Source organism: Semicossyphus pulcher, unplaced genomic scaffold, assembly GCF_022749685.1.
Source record: "Semicossyphus pulcher isolate SPU_LCO1_2020_fin unplaced genomic scaffold, fSemPul1.0.p SCAF_9, whole genome shotgun sequence".
Lineage (NCBI taxonomy): Eukaryota > Metazoa > Chordata > Actinopteri > Labriformes > Labridae > Semicossyphus > Semicossyphus pulcher.
In genome coordinates this window covers 25,718,896-25,735,776 of record NW_027211770.1, presented here as the reverse complement: position 1 = coordinate 25,735,776, position 16,881 = coordinate 25,718,896, and the positions used below count along the sequence as shown (strand labels likewise).

The following is a 16,881-nucleotide window of genomic DNA, read 5'->3' as shown; positions in this document are numbered from 1 at the left end:
AACAAACACAGTACATGCATAGAAGATGTTTCACACCAACAAATGTGTATTTAAAGTCTGAATGACGCATGAAATAATGTTTGACATTTATTGACCTCTGTTGGCAACAAGTAGCGATTCCAGCAGTATCTGATATAACCTCCACTTGTGAACTGCTGTCCCTTTAGATCTGACCCAGAAGCCCACAGTGACGATTCCTCCTCTGACAGAGGGACAGCAGACCACACTGAGCTGCACTGCTCCTGGTCTCTGCTCTGGATCTGCTCCTGAGATCACCTGGACTTTCAGAAGACCTGGAGAGAATGACTCGAACATCATAGAAAACATCCCCAACACGAAGACTGAGAATTTGAATGCCGCACAGAGACACAGCTCAACTTTGACCTTTACGCCCTCTGCCAAGCACCATGGTAACAGTGTCACTTGTAAGGTCAACTTCACAGGCGGGACGACTACTGAGGAGATGGTGACTCTGAATGTGACCTGTGAGTAGAACATTTTGAACATTATACTCAACTTTTTCAGTCTAAAACAATTTTAATGAGGGAAGTTGTGAATGAAGTACCACTTTAACATTGTACATGACACTGTGTTTAACTGTGTCTTACAGATGTGAAGGAAGTTAAAATCACTGGAAATACAAATGTGACCGAGGGTGAGACTCTGAATCTGACCTGCAATGTTGAAAGCTTCCCTCCATCTCTCATCACATGGACAAAAGTTTCAGACAAAAACCTGCAGAATGGAAAAGAAATGAATCCGCAGAACAACTCTTTTACTAACCTGGAGAAGAAAACTGAAACCTACCTGCAGAAAGGAAGTGGAGAGGCCACTTTTTCCATCTCTAATGTGACAGCAAAAGATTCTGGACAGTACATCTGCACAGCAAAACATCTGAACATCACGCTGATGGGAAAAGTTGATGTTGACGTGATATGTGAGTGTATTGTAACAAATGTGTTATTTTTCTCTTTCCTGTCATTAGATAACTGACAGCATGGGTTTATAGCAACTTTTAAAAAGCCTGAATAATTTCCACGGCACCTTTAAACATATGTGAAGCCATGTCGATGTGAATTTTCAATTTACATTATAACTACAGGTCTGCAGCATAGCTGCAGTGTCAGGTCTGCAGAATAAGAAAAAGTCCCTGTGGAGGATTTGTGAAGACTTTTTTTGAGCCTCACTGGAGCCACATGTTTAAAAGAGTAACGTGTGGTCTGTTGTCAATGTTTACACTTTGGTTCCATCAAGTGGTCGTATTTAGGCAATGCATGCAAAAACATTTAGACATAGTCTGATTTATATTATATTGTGTGAATATTAAGTACATCACACATTGATTGAAAATACAGATATTACAGTGTTTTTGGGTTTTTTTTATATACATATTTTTCACTATATCATATATGTTATTTAGAAGCTACCTTCTGTATGCATACATGACACTGTGTTTAACTGTGTCTTACAGATCTGAAGGAAGTTAAAATCACTGGAAATACAAATGTGACCGAGGGTGAGACTCTGAATCTGACCTGCAGTGTTGAAAGCTTCCCTCCATCTCTCATCACATGGACAAAAGTTTCCGACAAAAACCTGCAGAATGGAAAAGAAATGAATCCGCAGAACAACTCTTTTACTAACCTGGAGAAGAAAACTGAAACCTACCTGCAGAAAGGAAGTGGAGAGGCCACTTTTTCCATCTCTAACGTGACAGCAAAAGATTCTGGACAGTACATCTGCACAGCAAAACATCTGAACATCACGCTGATGGGAAAAGTTGATGTTGACGTGATATGTGAGTGTATTGTAACAAACGTGTTATTTTTCTCTTTCCTGTCATTAGATAACTGACAGCATGAGTTTATAGCAACTTTTAAAAAGCCTGAATAATTTCCACACCACCTTTAAACATATGTGAAGCCATGTCGATGTGAATTTTCAATTTACATTATAACTACAGGTCTGCAGCATAGCTGCAGTGTCAGGTCTGCAGAATAAGAAAAAGTCCCTGTGGAGGATTTGTGAAGACTTTTTTTGAGCCTCACTGGAGCCACATGTTTAAAAGAGTAACGTGTGGTCTGTTGTCAATGTTTACACTTTGGTTCCATCAAGTGGTCGTATTTAGGCAATACATGCAAAAACGTTTAGACATAGTCTGATTTATATTATATTGTGTGAATATTAAGTACATCACACATTGATTGAAAATACAGATATTACAGTGTTTTATTTTTCTTTATATACATATTTTTCACTATATCATATATGTTATTTAGAAGCTACCTTCTGTATGCAACTGTACTTTTAGTTTTACAGATACCAAATACAATATAGTTTCCATTTCTTATTTCAGTCAACTCTTAAAAGTCACAATTACTCAAGAAGTCCTTTTATACAACTTTATTTGTATGTTTAACATTTGCTTTTATAAACTACATATATAATAACTTTTGTCTTTTAACTGGTATTTCTTATGGACTTATTTAGTTAAGTCATTATATAAACATCTGATATTCTTTAAAACTTCCTTCACAGATATGAAGAAACCCGTCATCACTGGGAACACAACTCTTGGGAAAGCTGACACTCTGAATCTGACCTGCAGTGTTGAAAGTTTTCCTCCGTCTTATATTACGTGGACTTCACATGGTTCAAACACTGACCTGCAGAACAACACTGGATCAGCCACACTCGTCATCAGTAACGTGAAGGCAGATCACTCTGGAAGGTACATCTGTACAGCAAAACACCTGGACAGGACTGTGACTGCATTCGCTGACGTTGCTGTGACTTGTAAGTAGACGGTACTAATCTTCTAAGAAGAAGTTCATGTTCACATTTTACTCTTGAATCAGTGAATCAGAATTTGTTTTGTGATGTTGTGATTCTGCTTGTGTGTTTACAGGGTTCCCAAGCATCTTTAATAACTCTGGATGTGAGATTCAGTCGGAGGTCCTGACATGTGGGTGTATCAGTGAGGGTTTCCCTTTACCCACCATCAAATGGCCGCTGTTAAAGAACCAGAAGAAATACTCTGTCATTACCACTGTCACAAACCACACTGTCAACAGCACCATCACTGTAACTGTGAAAGACCACAGCAACATTTCTGCTGAGTGTCTCAGCAGCAACCAAAATGGGGAAGCAAAAGAAAACCTCTCCATCAGAATAAACATGTCCGGAGAAGAGGGTACATGCTCTCAACTAAACCTCTTCTGCTTTGCAGTCTACTGCTTTTATGACATCTCCTTTCTAGTGTGACCTTTAAAGAACAGTTATGCATGCTGTTAAAATGCAGTTGCATGTGTTCTGTTGTGCAGAACAACATGGACATTAACATATATTTGTTCCTCTTGACTGCAGATAAAGACGGCAAAGGGAAAATATTTTCATGGCTAGAGGTCATCATTGCCTTTTTCATTGGCGTTCTTCTTACAGCCGTCCTTTGCCTTTTGCCTAGAGAGTGCCACAGGTACACTATTAATTCCAATAAACAATTCCTGGTTTTGTCTGTGGAATATTGTCATACATACATTGAAATATGTTGATGTTTGTTTTTTTTCTAGACAAAGACAGAAGAGTTCTGGAAATCTGAATGAGACTGTGGAGATGGTTACCAGTCAAGAGGATCCCCTGGTATTTATATTCATTTAGCTCTTATATTTGTAGTTAAATGAAAATCTTTGAGATTATTACTTAAAATAAATGTTTGTTAAGTCACTATCGCTGAATGAGTTAACACAGTGGTGATTGAGCCTATGGCCCACTGATGAAAGCCTCTGCATTTACAGGATATAGTATTATAATAAATAATAGTATTATGGTCTGTGGCGACACAGAAAAAATTCACATGCAGCGCCCAAACAGGGATGCGTTTTCCACCCAGCAGTGGAGTGGCTAAGCGGCTGCTTTTCTGGCCTCTGCAAGTGTTGCGAGTAAACAGTAATCTACTATGGCTGAACAAACAAAGAAAAGATGGATGACTACAGATACAACTTCAAAAATAAGTGAAAATCCAAAGAAAAAGAAACAAATTAGACGCTCAGATGAAGCAAACAGTCTAAAAAGGAAAGCGACCGTCAGAGAGGAAAAGCAAGAGCTACAACCGGAGCCGACCGTGGACGTCCGGGACGTACGTGCCCGCAATTGCCTTTCATCGCCATAAGGTGCAGCCAAATAGAAAGAAACTGAGAACTTTGAGGTTAACAGTTTAAGATTGAATGTGGCTTTAATTGTTCAACATATCAATTATATGCACCTTTCTCAAAAAATGGACCATTAATAATAAGAGCTTAAACGGCTAGGTGTGAAAGAAAAGAACCACCTTGTTAACAAATGAATATTTGAAAATGGGTTTGGGCAAATCAGCAATGATAAAAAAAGGAAATTAGGAAGGGTTGGGTTGGCTGAAGGAGAATCACTGTTGGCTGACAGTCCTCAAAAACAGAGCCCTCTACTGTCTAAACATGTTGGTTTAGAAGCCCACCCTCCACCCCCTGCCGGGCCCTGCTATTGTTTCTTTTCTAAGTCAGTTTAGCGCCAGCCCCTAATATAGGTCTACATGAGCATGTTTTACATGTGACTCACTTTCCTCCTCATCTGTGTTGTGAAACATTAGATTTCCAAACACTCAGAGAAAATACAATTTCTGGTCCCACTACAGTTTTAAAATCCAGGTGCCCCACAGCATCTCTGTTGTTATGTAACAGTCACCACCTGAGCAGAGAGCATTGGAGCAGCCAAAAGACTGTAGTAGTGCTGTCCTCCATCTAATCTCCCTGCCCTGCCTTAATCAGCCTGAATGAACTCTCTGCCACATTCATTACTGAAATCATCTTGTGGAAAGTTGACAGTGCCTCACTTTCAAACTTGAGTTACTGTTTTGCTGAATTGAATGAAACACCATGACTGCTTTATTATCCAGCTCTTTAAGGTTACTTTGCAGTCCAGCTCTATCCATCGACTGATCGAAAAGGCTTCCACATGCATGTTACAGTAATCTTTGTAAAACAAAAGCAGAAACACATTGTGATGGTTAATAGTGTCTCAAAAAAAGGGGCTTCCTTTACACACACACACACACACACAATATTTGTGCTTGTAGCATCTGCTAATAAGTTGTGTAATTTACGTTGTACCTAACAGATAGATGCTGATCATGTAGTGGAAGACGATCAGACCTACGACCAGGAGGTGGCAGAAGGAGGAGAAGCTGTGGCAGCAGAGAAAGCAGCCCTCAATCTCAATGGTGGACCTAAAGACTTGGAGTACGCCAGCATCGATTTCTCTAAGTTGAAAAGGAAGAGTACCGGGGGGGCAGCAAAGAAGCGAGATACAGAGACAGAGTACGCTGAAATCAAGAAAAAAGTAAAAGAGCAAAGAGAAGGTAACGGTGAAGAAGAAGATGAAGTGTCGGAGGACAAAGAGGAGGAGGTGATGATCGAGGAGGATGAGGAGGCAAAAGATTGTGTCCCAGAAGAGGAAGAAGGGGAGGACATGGCAGTGTACTCCAATGTAAAGGAAATAATGAATGAGATTTGAAGACTGTGATGCTTTGTTGAGTTGCTTCAGGTAAGTTTTCTTGGATGTGATTGGAAGTGATGGATCGATGTAATGGACGGATAATGGATTGTTACTCTGTTGAGTGAGTGATGGTCCTCTGAGCTTGAATACAACTAAGCTGTTATCTTCTAATGCCAGGTTCAGCCCGTGAAGAACTAAAGTAACTGAGAAACTTTACACCTCCACATTTAAGGGACTGTGAAAATCCATTTACTCAACTCAGGGTGGACTACAAGAATGTTCTTGTTCAAGTGTTTTAAGCCTCTGTGTGTTCACTTTTATATAAACCTTTAGGTTAAGTTTAACATCACCCATGAAAGAGCTGACACTGCCATTGTTGAGTGCAACAGGACAGTGACTGAGAGCTGTAGTGTAGTTTTGCTTAGCACTTGTTTATTTAACTAGGATAATAATGTGACCCAAGAGTCCCATTAGTTAGCCAAAAGCTTTTCTCAAAGGCCCATATTCCGTTTCCTGTAGAGAAAGGACCCTCCTTTTCACCCTGTGAAGCCAAGAGGTGTCAGTGTTTCAGCGTGTCTTCAGGCATGGCAACATTGATCTGTTTGTTGATTGGTTTGTTCGACCAATTAGACCAATAGACCCAGACTGATACACTTTTACACACAAGCATGACTTTGTTCATTCTGGGGACTTTTCTTGTCGCTTCATGGTGAGGTTGGCGTGTGGTTCTGTCTGAAATGCCTGAAGCGATTGCAATGAATTTAGAATGTGGCTAACATAACACCTGCTAAATATCACCATGTTAGCACTGTCACTGTGAATGTTAACATGCTGATTTTAGCATTAAGCAGTAGTCTTGTTACATTTTTTAAGGGTGTCTGCAGCAAAGAAACTCAAAGGACAGTTTCACATTTTTTACATTCTTTCCCCGATACAAAACTAAGGTTGCAAAATACACACTGAAAGAGTTGGAGGCCTTCCTAAAGCAATGCCGAAGGATGGGGGACATAATTTACAGTCAGAAACACGTATCAAAGGTCAACCAAAACTTAAGTAAGGCTTTAGCAGATCTGAGAACTGAAATGTACATTTTGTCTCCCATCTCTTTACATTTGAATAGCGTTGTTAGTTCTGTCTGAAGTTGGAACAAACACACAAAAATCGATTCATGTAAAAATCGGGATTCTTATCTTCTAAGATTCTAAATCCATTCATAACTTCCAAAAATCGATTTTTCCAAACTTTTTCCCGTCTCACCGTGCACACCTCGCGACTTCCGTGGATCATAAGGTACAGGTCTCGACATAAGCACTTGCCTGGTTGCCTGAAGGTATGTTTGTATGCTGAGTCTTTGTGTCACCTGCCTGTAAACTGTTAACATGCTCGCAGTGCTGCTTCTGTCACAAATGTGTCTGCGGCATGATCGAGGCAAACAGGCAGTTACACGAGGTCGCTATAAGTGTGAGTATTCCTGTTATCAGCGGCACCTTGTCCAGGTGCACGTAAACGCAGTGGCCACATAAACGGGCTGTTCAGGTAGCGGATGTGCCGAAGACTGTTTACTTTCGACTTTTACACCTTATAGCGCACACACATCGTAAGGTTGTGTGTGTACCGACAAAAAGGAGAAGACCATAAGCTATTAATAAACCTATTTATTTAGACTTAGACTTAGACTTAGACTCAACTTTATTGATCCCTTTGGGATGACTCCCTCTGGGAAATTCAGTCTCCAGCGGCTTATACAGTACAATACAATAGGAAAGAATCAGCACACAGAGGGTAAAAAATAAAGATCAAAATATATATATCTATCGATATATATATATATATATAAAAAAGTACAAAATTAGATAACAAAATATATAAAATATACACTCTTAGAAAATGTACAAGTAAACAGTGGGTAATAGTTCAATTAAACTAAATTAGGTTATTGCACTGTGGTATTAGGTTATTGCACTGTGGTGAGAGATTATTGCACATTGACAGATTTTTATTGCACATATGACCCTTTGAGAAATAAATAAATATTACTATTGAATAAAAGAAGTTAACTACTATTAACTTTGTGAGCTGAATTAGTGGCTACCGCTTGTGAGAGAGTCTGTCCCTGTTACCTCCTCCCCCTAAGTGAGGAGTTGTACAGCCTGATGGCATGAGGGACAAAGGAGTTCTTCAGTCGGTTAGTCCTGCACTTTGGAAGGAGCAGTCTCTCACTGAACAGGCTCCTCTGGTTGCTGATGACGGTGTGCAGAGGGTGGCTGGCATTGTCCATAATGTCCAACAGTTTGTTTAGTGTCCTTGTCTCTGCCACCGTCACCAGAGGGTCCAGCTTCATGCCGATCACAGAGCCGGCTCGCCTGATCAGTTTATCCAGTCTGGATGTGTCCTTCTTGGATGTGCTGCCTCCCCAGCACACTACAGTGTAAAAGAGGACACTGGCAACCACAGACTGGTAAAACATCCGCAGCAGTTTGCTGCAGATGTTAAAAAAATTTATACCCATAAATTTATACCCATATGATTATTTTGGTCTACTTTAGTTTATAATTGTTCCACAATTGAACACATATTCAGTAAGAAGAACCCCTACAAAAGGAGAAACAAAGTTTGACATTAAAATAATACCAAAAACAAATTATTTCAGGGCCAGTGGTTTTAATGGCAGGGCCAGTGAATTTGGAAAGTTACTGGCCCAGAGTGCCAGTGGAAAATTGTGCTCATTGTCAACCCCTGAGGTAAATGTTAGCTTTGGTCTTAGATTTGCCTTTGTGTGTATTTTTCTAATCAGTTGATAACTTTTTCAAAAAATGAAAATGATATCTTACGCTTTCATGCCATTATTTGCGCACAGCCTTTATTGGCTGACAGAGGACTGGAGTCGATCCTGAAGCAGGGACTAATTCAAAAATTGATTTTTAATCGAAATGTGACCCCAAGAATCGGAATCAAATCAAATCGTGAGACACCCAAAGATTCCCACCCCTAACACACATATACATTAATTATTATTCTAGCTTCTAACATTATTGTTTTACAAACTGATGAAGTGTTTGGCCTTATTTTTCTGAACCTGTGTCAGTGTGCATTTTGTATAACAAGTCATAGATTACTTCCCTTTTTAATGTGTTGCAGCAATCAACCTAACTTACAGTACATAGAGCAGTATTTGGCACTTCTTTTTCTTAAACAGAAATCACACTGTTTATTCATTTAACCATGGAGTCGTCAGTCACAACGTAGCCCTTATTACTTCTGGCCCTGCAGTGTTGGTAATTTCAAAGGACAAAACTGAGGCATGTTTGTTGCTAAAAAACAATCTTGCAGCTCAAAGTCTGACCAGGAAGTTATGAGAGAGAAAACAGTGATGCCATTTAAGGCGATGTTTATTTCTGATCACCTCAAGGTCTTTGCTCAGATATAACTGAAAGATTTTGCATGTTTGAATTTAAGCAGTAGAATGAATACAATTACTTTCTTGCAGTCGTCTCTTTTTCATACATGAATAAACTTTTTAAACTAAAGACCGTCTTTGAAAAGTGACGTTATTATACTCTGAACTTTTAACTAGCACTGCAAATATTAACCTGTGAAACGGACCGTTCATATTCAGGCACATTCCATAATGCACATGATGTACTATGGATTACAAATCAGAGAGACAGTTGACAAATAAAATAGTTACACTGATGATTTTTTTTAAATGCATCATCACGTACAGCACTTCCCCTTTCTCAAACTTCTCAGTCATGAATGTGACCTCACAATAGAAATTTGGCTTGTTTCATTTGATTTTTCAATGTTAAAGTCGCACATTACATGTATTGATACACATACGATATTAGAAGATTTTAGCTCAATACGTGGTGTTTTAAAAAGTCAATTGTGTGAAGCGACACTTCCTGCAAACTTCTTGCGGTGCAAAGAGGGAAGAAGTACGAGACAAGGAAAGAGGAAGAATCATTTTGAAGCAGAGATCACTGAGGACAGACGAGAGCAGGAGAACGAGAAAAAAGAAAGGTAACGCCAAACATTTACTGTTATTTTAAAATGTATTTTTAATTCTTTCCTGACTAATGGCATTTGTTTTACGCATTGTAAATTATGTTTGAGCATTTAGATCATCAACTTTAGTAGAACAGATATCACAGAGTGCTTTTAAATGAAACATTTCAAGGGACTCAGCTCTGAAGAAGCCAGAATTTAACAATATAAGCACATGGGTTGATCATGCAACAGCCATGTATTTAAATGTGTCATGTCAAACATGGAGCACTTTCTGGTCTAGTTTCACTAACTGAAATATTTTAATGTTTCAAATGCTTTTGCCTCTAAAAGAGTGGTTCCTCTTGTGAATGGAGAGATTGTCTCAGTCGTTGAATAAGGATGTTCCCTTTCCTCTTGGCTTGTGTGCTTTTCTCTTTGAGAGATGGCAGTGCAGATGGAGGTATGTTTTTTTAATTGAAAGTCCTTTTTATTACACCATTTTTTAAGATATGAACACAATTATTTGCCATAATAAATATGCCAAACAAGAGTATAGTTTTCATTTATCACTGCATCTATTGGCTTATTTGAAATCTCTGGGATTTTTAGTCATCTAAATAACCCTTTGGTTTACCAATAGTTTTAAGGATGAAGAAATATAATTATTGAGATGTGGTGTCTGCTGAGAGCTGCCGACAACAACTGTTTAAAAGAAAGTAAAGATGATGTACTACCTTTATAAATATTACATAAACCTGTGTTGTCAAACTCAATATCTTCTGTCCCTGCATTTCTATCACTTTTTTCATTAACAGGGGCATCATTGGGAGAAGAAGCATGCCCTGTAGCTGACTACTGTATCAGTCTGGGTAATCAACAAATAACAGGGCGGGCTGGACTCTGTGTTGTGATTCCGTGTTCTTTCACGACTAGTTCCAGCTTTACACCCAAAAATGTTGTTTGGTACAAATGTAAAAAAGAAAAAGAAAAATGTGATAACTCAGAAGTGATATTCAACACTACCAAACCCAGCAACAAAGTTCAGTCTGGGTTCTCAGGTAGAGTGTCACTGTTGGAGCCTGATGTGAGTCAGAGGAATTGCAGCATCATCATCAAAGACCTCATTAAGTCAGACACTGGATCGTATCAGCTCAGAGTTACTGGTCTAAAGTCTGATGGGAGCCCAGATGGATTAACATTTACTCAAAAAGCAAAGGTCTCTGTCAAAGGTATGAAAACAAACACAGTACATGCATAGAAGATGTTTCACACCAACAAATGTGTATTTAAAGTCTGAATGAAGCATGAAATAATGTTTGACATTTATTGACCTCTGTTGGCAACAAGTAGCGATTCCAGCAGTATCTGATATAACCTCCACTTGTGAACTGCTGTCCCTTTAGATCTGACCCAGAAGCCCACAGTGACGATTCCTCCTCTGACAGAGGGACAGCAGACCACACTGAGATGCACTGCTCCTGGTCTCTGCTCTGGATCTGCTCCTGAGATCACCTGGACTTTCAGAAGACCTGGAGAGAATGACTCGAACATCATAGAAAACATCCCCAACACGAAGACTGAGAATTTGAATGCCGCACAGAGACACAGCTCAACTTTGACCTTTACGCCCTCTGCCAAGCACCATGGTAACAGTGTCACTTGTAAGGTCAGCTTTGGCGAAATGAGCACTGAGAAGATGGTGACTCTGAATGTGACCTGTGAGTAGAACATTTTGAACATTATACTCAACTTTTTCAGTCTAAAACAATTTTAATGAGGGAAGTTGTGAATGAAGTACCACTTTAACATTGTACATGACACTGTGTTTAACTGTGTCTTACAGATGTGAAGGAAGTTAAAATCACCGGAAATACAAATGTGACCGAGGGTGAGACTCTGAATCTGACCTGCAGTGTTGAAAGCTTCCCTCCATCTCTCATCACATGGACAAAAGTTTCCGACAAAAACCTGCAGAATGGAAAAGAATTGAATCCGCAGAACAACTCTTTTACTAACCTGGAGAAGAAAACTGAAACCTACCTGCAGAAAGGAAGTGGAGAGGCCACTTTTTCCATCTCTAACGTGACAGCAAAAGATTCTGGACAGTACATCTGCACAGCAAAACATCTGAACATCACGCTGATGGGAAAAGTTGATGTTGACGTGATATGTGAGTGTATTGTAACAAATGTGTTATTTTTCTCTTTCCTGTCATTAGATAACTGACAGCATGAGTTTATAGCAACTTTTAAAAAGCCTGAATAATTTCCACAGCACCTTTAAACATATGTGAAGCCATGTCGATGTGAATTTTCAATTTACATTATAACTACAGGTCTGCAGCATAGCTGCAGTGTCAGGTCTGCAGAATAAGAAAAAGTCCCTGTGGAGGATTTGTGAAGACTTTTTTTGAGCCTCACTGGAGCCACATGTTTAAAAGAGTAACGTGTGGTCTGTTGTCAATGTTTACACTTTGGTTCCATCAAGTGGTCGTATTTAGGCAATGCATGCAAAAATGTTTAGACATAGTCTGGTTTATATTATATTGTGTGAATATTAAGAACATCACACATTGATTGAAAATACAGATATTACAGTGTTTTATTTTTCTTTATATACATATTTTTCACTATATCATATTTGTTATTTAGAAGCTACCTTCTGTATGCAACTGTACTTTTAGTTTTACAGATACCAAATACAATATAGTTTCCATTTCTTATATCAGTCAACTCTTAAAAGTCACAATTACTCAAGAAGTCCTTTTATACAACTTTATTTGTATGTTTAACATTTGCTTTTATAAACTACATATATAATAACTTTTGTCTTTTAACTGGTATTTCTTATGGACTTATTTAGTTAAGTCATTATATAAACATCTGATATTCTTTAAAACTTCCTTCACAGATATGAAGAAACCCGTCATCACTGGGAACACAACTCTTGGGAAAGCTGACACTCTGAATCTGACCTGCAGTGTTGAAAGTTTTCCTCCGTCTTATATTACATGGACTTTACATGGTTCAAACACTGACCTGCAGAACGACACTGGATCAGCCACACTCGTCATCAGTAACGTGAAGGCAGATCACTCTGGAAGGTACATCTGTACAGCAAAACACCTGGACAGGACTGTGACTGCATTCGCTGACGTTGCTGTGACTTGTAAGTAGACGGTACTAATCTTCTAAGAAGAAGTTCATGTTCACATTTTACACTTGAATCAGTGAATCCGAATTTGTTTTGTGATGTTGTGATTCTGCTTGTGTGTTTACAGGGTTCTCAAGCATCTTTAATAACTCTGGATGTGAGATTCAGTCGGAGGTCCTGACATGTGGGTGTATCAGTGAGGGTTTCCCTTTACCCACCATCAAATGGCCGCTGTTAAAGAACCAGAAGAAATACTCTGTCATTACCACTGTCACAAACCACACTGTCAACAGCACCATCACTGTAACTGTGAAAGACCACAGCAACATTTCTGCTGAGTGTCTCAGCAGCAACCAAAATGGGGAAGCAAAAGAAAACCTCACCATCAGAATAAACATGTCCGGAGAAGAGGGTACATGTTCTCAACTAAACCTCTTCTGCTTTGCAGTCTACTGCTTTTATGACATCTCCTTTCTACTGTGACCTTTAAAGAACAGTTATGCATGCTGTTAAAATGCAGTTGCATGTGTTCTGTTGTGCAGAACAACATGGACATTAACATATTTTTGTTCCTCTTGACTGCAGATAAAGACGGCAAAGGGAAAATATTTTCATGGCTAGAGGTCATCATTGCCTTTTTCATTGGCGTTCTTCTTACAGCTGTCCTTTGCCTTTTGCCTAGAGAGTGCCACAGGTACACTATTAATTCCAATAAACAATTCCTGGTTTTGTATGTGGAATATTGTCATACATACATTGAAATATGTTGCGTTTTGATGTTTGTTTTTTTTTCTAGACAAAGACAGAAGAGTTCTGGAAATCCGAATGAGACTGTGGAGATGGTTACCGGTCAAGAGGATCCCCTGGTATTTATATTCATTTAGCTCTTATATTTACAAGTTAAAACTGAATGCGGCTTTCCATTTTAAACATATACACCTTACTCAAAGAATAGACCATAAATTCATGCACAGACATTTTTGGGGGTAGGGGCTCAAGCAAAAAGAAGGGCACTTATCCCACCAACATGTGCTTTCTGACCCTGATGTTGTCACCCCGCCGCTGTATCTCTCTTCACCACACACAGACACAAGTCGGTTCTTTGAAACAGGCGTTTATTTCTTGGGCATTTTTACTTTGATGAATCCACTTTTGTAATATCATCACGCCTTCCTCACGCCGTGAGAACTACAACTGAATAAACATGATACAAACGCATCACCAACTTATACAGCGCATGAGCTAGCATGAAACAAATCATGGACACAATGACATTTGGCATAAAAATGAAAATAAAACAAAGACAAAAATAGTGAAACAAAAATACCTCATTGGCTGCTTGTAGTTAAGAGGTTGCAGAATCCTTAATAATCCTTAAAAAAGGTCCTTTTGACCACCTGCTTTGGCTTCAGACGCAGATAAATGTGACCTCGATTTCAGTTGATTGTTATTTTTTAAAGACAGTTCAGCGCCAACCTCCAATATCGGCCTACATGAGCATAATGCGACTATGAAGGATGGCTATGCCACCAGGAGCGATTTGGGGTTCATTGTCTCGCCCAAGGACGCTTCGACATGTGACTGTCGCAGTCAGGGAACGAACCCCCAACCTTCCGATTGAGACAACCGACTCTACCACTGAGCCACAGCCACCACCAGGGGCCTCAAGCAAGCGAAACTTCTTAACCGGCCTGAATGAACTCTTTGCCCCATGCATTAATGAAACCATCTTGTGGAAAGTTGACACTTCCTCGCTTTCAAACTTGAGATTCTGTTTATTGAATTAAATGCAACTCCATGACTGCTTTATTATCCAGCTCTTTAAGGTTACTTGGCAGTCCAGCTCTATCCATCGACTGATCGAAAAGGCTTCCCCATGCACGTTACAGTAATTGTAAAACAAAAGCTGAAACACATTGTGATGGATAATAGTGTTCAAAAAAAGGGGCTGTCTTTAAGGGGATTCTTAACAAAGTAGAAATTAATTCATTAAAAAATGAAAATGATTATAGTTTAACCTTAAAAATGGTTGCGAGTAATCTAAATACACCAGATAGAGATTTCCTGCTTATGCACAAAATATTTGTGCTTCTAGCAGCTGCTAATAAGTTGTGTCATTTACGTTGTACCTAACAGATAGATGCTGATCATGTAGTGGAAGACGATCAGACCTACGACCAAGAGGTGGCAGAAGGAGGAGAAGCTGTGGCAGCAGAGAAAGCAGCCCTCAATCTCAATGGTGGACCTAAAGACGTGGAGTACGCCAGCATCGATTTCTCTAAGTTGAAAAGGAAGAGTACCGGGGGGGCAGCAAAGAAGCGAGATACAGAGACAGAGTACGCTGAAATCAAGAAAAAAGTAAAAGAGCAAAGAGAAGGTAACGGTGAAGAAGAAGATGAAGTGTTGGAGGACAAAGAGGAGGTGATGATCGGGGAGGATGAGGAGGCAAAACATTGTGTCCCAGAAGAGGAAGAAGGGGAGGACATGGCAGTGTACTCCAATGTAAAGGAAATAATGAATGAGATTTGAAGACTGTGATGCTTTGTTGAGTTGCTTCAGGTAAGTTTTCTTGTGAATTGATGGACCGATGACAGATTGTTACTCTGTTGAATGAATGATGGTCCATGGTGAAGTTGGCGTGTGGCTCTGTCTGAAATGCCTGAAGCGATTGCAATGAAATTAAAATATGGCTAACGTAACACCTGCTAAACATCAGCATGTTAGCATTGTCACTGTCAACATGCTGATGATGGGCTTAAGCAGTAGTCTTGTTTCATTTTTAAGGGTGTCTGCAGCAAAGAAACTCAAAGGATAGTTTCACATTTTGCCCCAATTCTTTCCTGATACAAAACTTACGTGGACAAATGTACACTGAAAGAGATGGAGGCCTTCCTAAAGCAATGCCGATGTGAAGGATAGAGGACATAATTTACAGCCAGAAACACAGATCAACCAAAACTTATGTGAGGCTTTAGCAGAACTTCATCCAAGTCTTCCATCTCTTTACATTTGAATAGTGTTGTAAGTTCTGTCTAAAGTTGGAACAAACACATAAGCTACTTCAAACAGGTGTGAAGTAATGCAATCCCCAAGAGATAATGTACAGTGATCATTTGGTGCATGTCATCCCCCACTCTCTACTCCCCACATTTCCTGTCTCTCTTCAGCTGTCCTATCTAATGAAGGCAAAAAGCCAAAAAATAATCTCTAAAAAAAGAATATACACATCATAATTATTCTAGCTTCTAACATTATTGTTTCACAAGCTGATTAAGTGTGTGGCCTTTTTTTCTGAAGCCCTGTTAGTGTGCATCTTGTATAACAAGTCATAGATTACTTCCCTTTTTTAATGTGTAGTGGGAACCAACTCGACTTGCAGTACATAGAGCAGTATTTGGCACTTCTTTTTTTAAACACTAAACAAACTGTTCTTTTAGATAACCATGGCTTTGTCAGTCACAACAAAGCCGTTGTTACTTCTGGTACACCCTGCAGCGTTAACATGTTGGGAAGTATTGAATTTGCATTAACTTAGGAACTTATATGGACAAACCGTGGCATGTTCGTTGCTAAAAACAATCTTGCACCTCAGTCTGAAGAGGAAGTTATTAGAGAGGACAACATGATGCCATTTGAGGCCATGTTTATTTTTAGTTTGAATTTAAGCTATAGAATGCAGAATGCATACTTGCTTGCAGTCGTCTTGCAGTCGTCTTTTTGTACACATTAATAATTAAAGAAATTGTTTAACTTTGTTATGCATGAGTATTATGTATGTATGGGTGTATATACTTATGTGTGTATGTATGTATTTGTATATGTATATTGTTGCGTGTTATATTCATAATCTGTTATGTCTTGTACACTGTTTTATCTGCCACTGTCTGTAAAGCACTGTGGTCAGCTTACGTTGTTTCAAATGTGCTATACAAATAAAGTTGACTTGACTCGAACTTATATTGTACCTGTGTTGTGGATTTCAAAGCAGTTGACAGTTGACAGATAAAATAGTTACACTGACATGATTACTTTAAACAAATAATCATGTTTAGCACTTCCCCTTTCTCAGATGTCTCAGTAATGAATGTGACCTCACAATAGAAATTGTCTCATTTTATTTTTCAGTGTTAAAGTTGCACATTATATGTATTGGTATACATACAATATTAGGAGATTTTTAGCTCAATGTGTGGTGTTTTAAAGAGAGTCAGT

General features: G+C 39.0%; 2 protein-coding genes across 2 annotated transcripts; both read left to right on the top strand.

Moving 5' to 3' along the window:
- The first annotated feature begins 25 nt into the window (after positions 1-25).
- LOC138584219 (sialic acid-binding Ig-like lectin 11) lies at positions 26-5,731 on the top strand. The gene is made up of 9 exons (XM_069656395.1): positions 26-44; positions 168-485; positions 611-937; positions 1,472-1,798; positions 2,539-2,796; positions 2,909-3,193; positions 3,373-3,475; positions 3,570-3,639; positions 5,149-5,731. Exons 1-9 carry the CDS (start codon positions 26-28, stop codon positions 5,542-5,544), a joined length of 2,103 nt encoding a protein of 700 aa, XP_069512496.1. The 3' UTR covers positions 5,545-5,731.
- A 4,738-nt stretch (positions 5,732-10,469) lies between these two features.
- LOC138584218 (sialic acid-binding Ig-like lectin 11) lies at positions 10,470-15,374 on the top strand. Its single transcript, XM_069656394.1, has 8 exons — positions 10,470-10,479; positions 10,920-11,234; positions 11,360-11,686; positions 12,427-12,684; positions 12,797-13,081; positions 13,261-13,363; positions 13,466-13,535; positions 14,806-15,374. Exons 1-8 carry the CDS (start codon positions 10,470-10,472, stop codon positions 15,196-15,198), a joined length of 1,761 nt encoding a protein of 586 aa, XP_069512495.1. The 3' UTR covers positions 15,199-15,374.
- Positions 15,375-16,881: the final 1,507 nt, after the last annotated feature.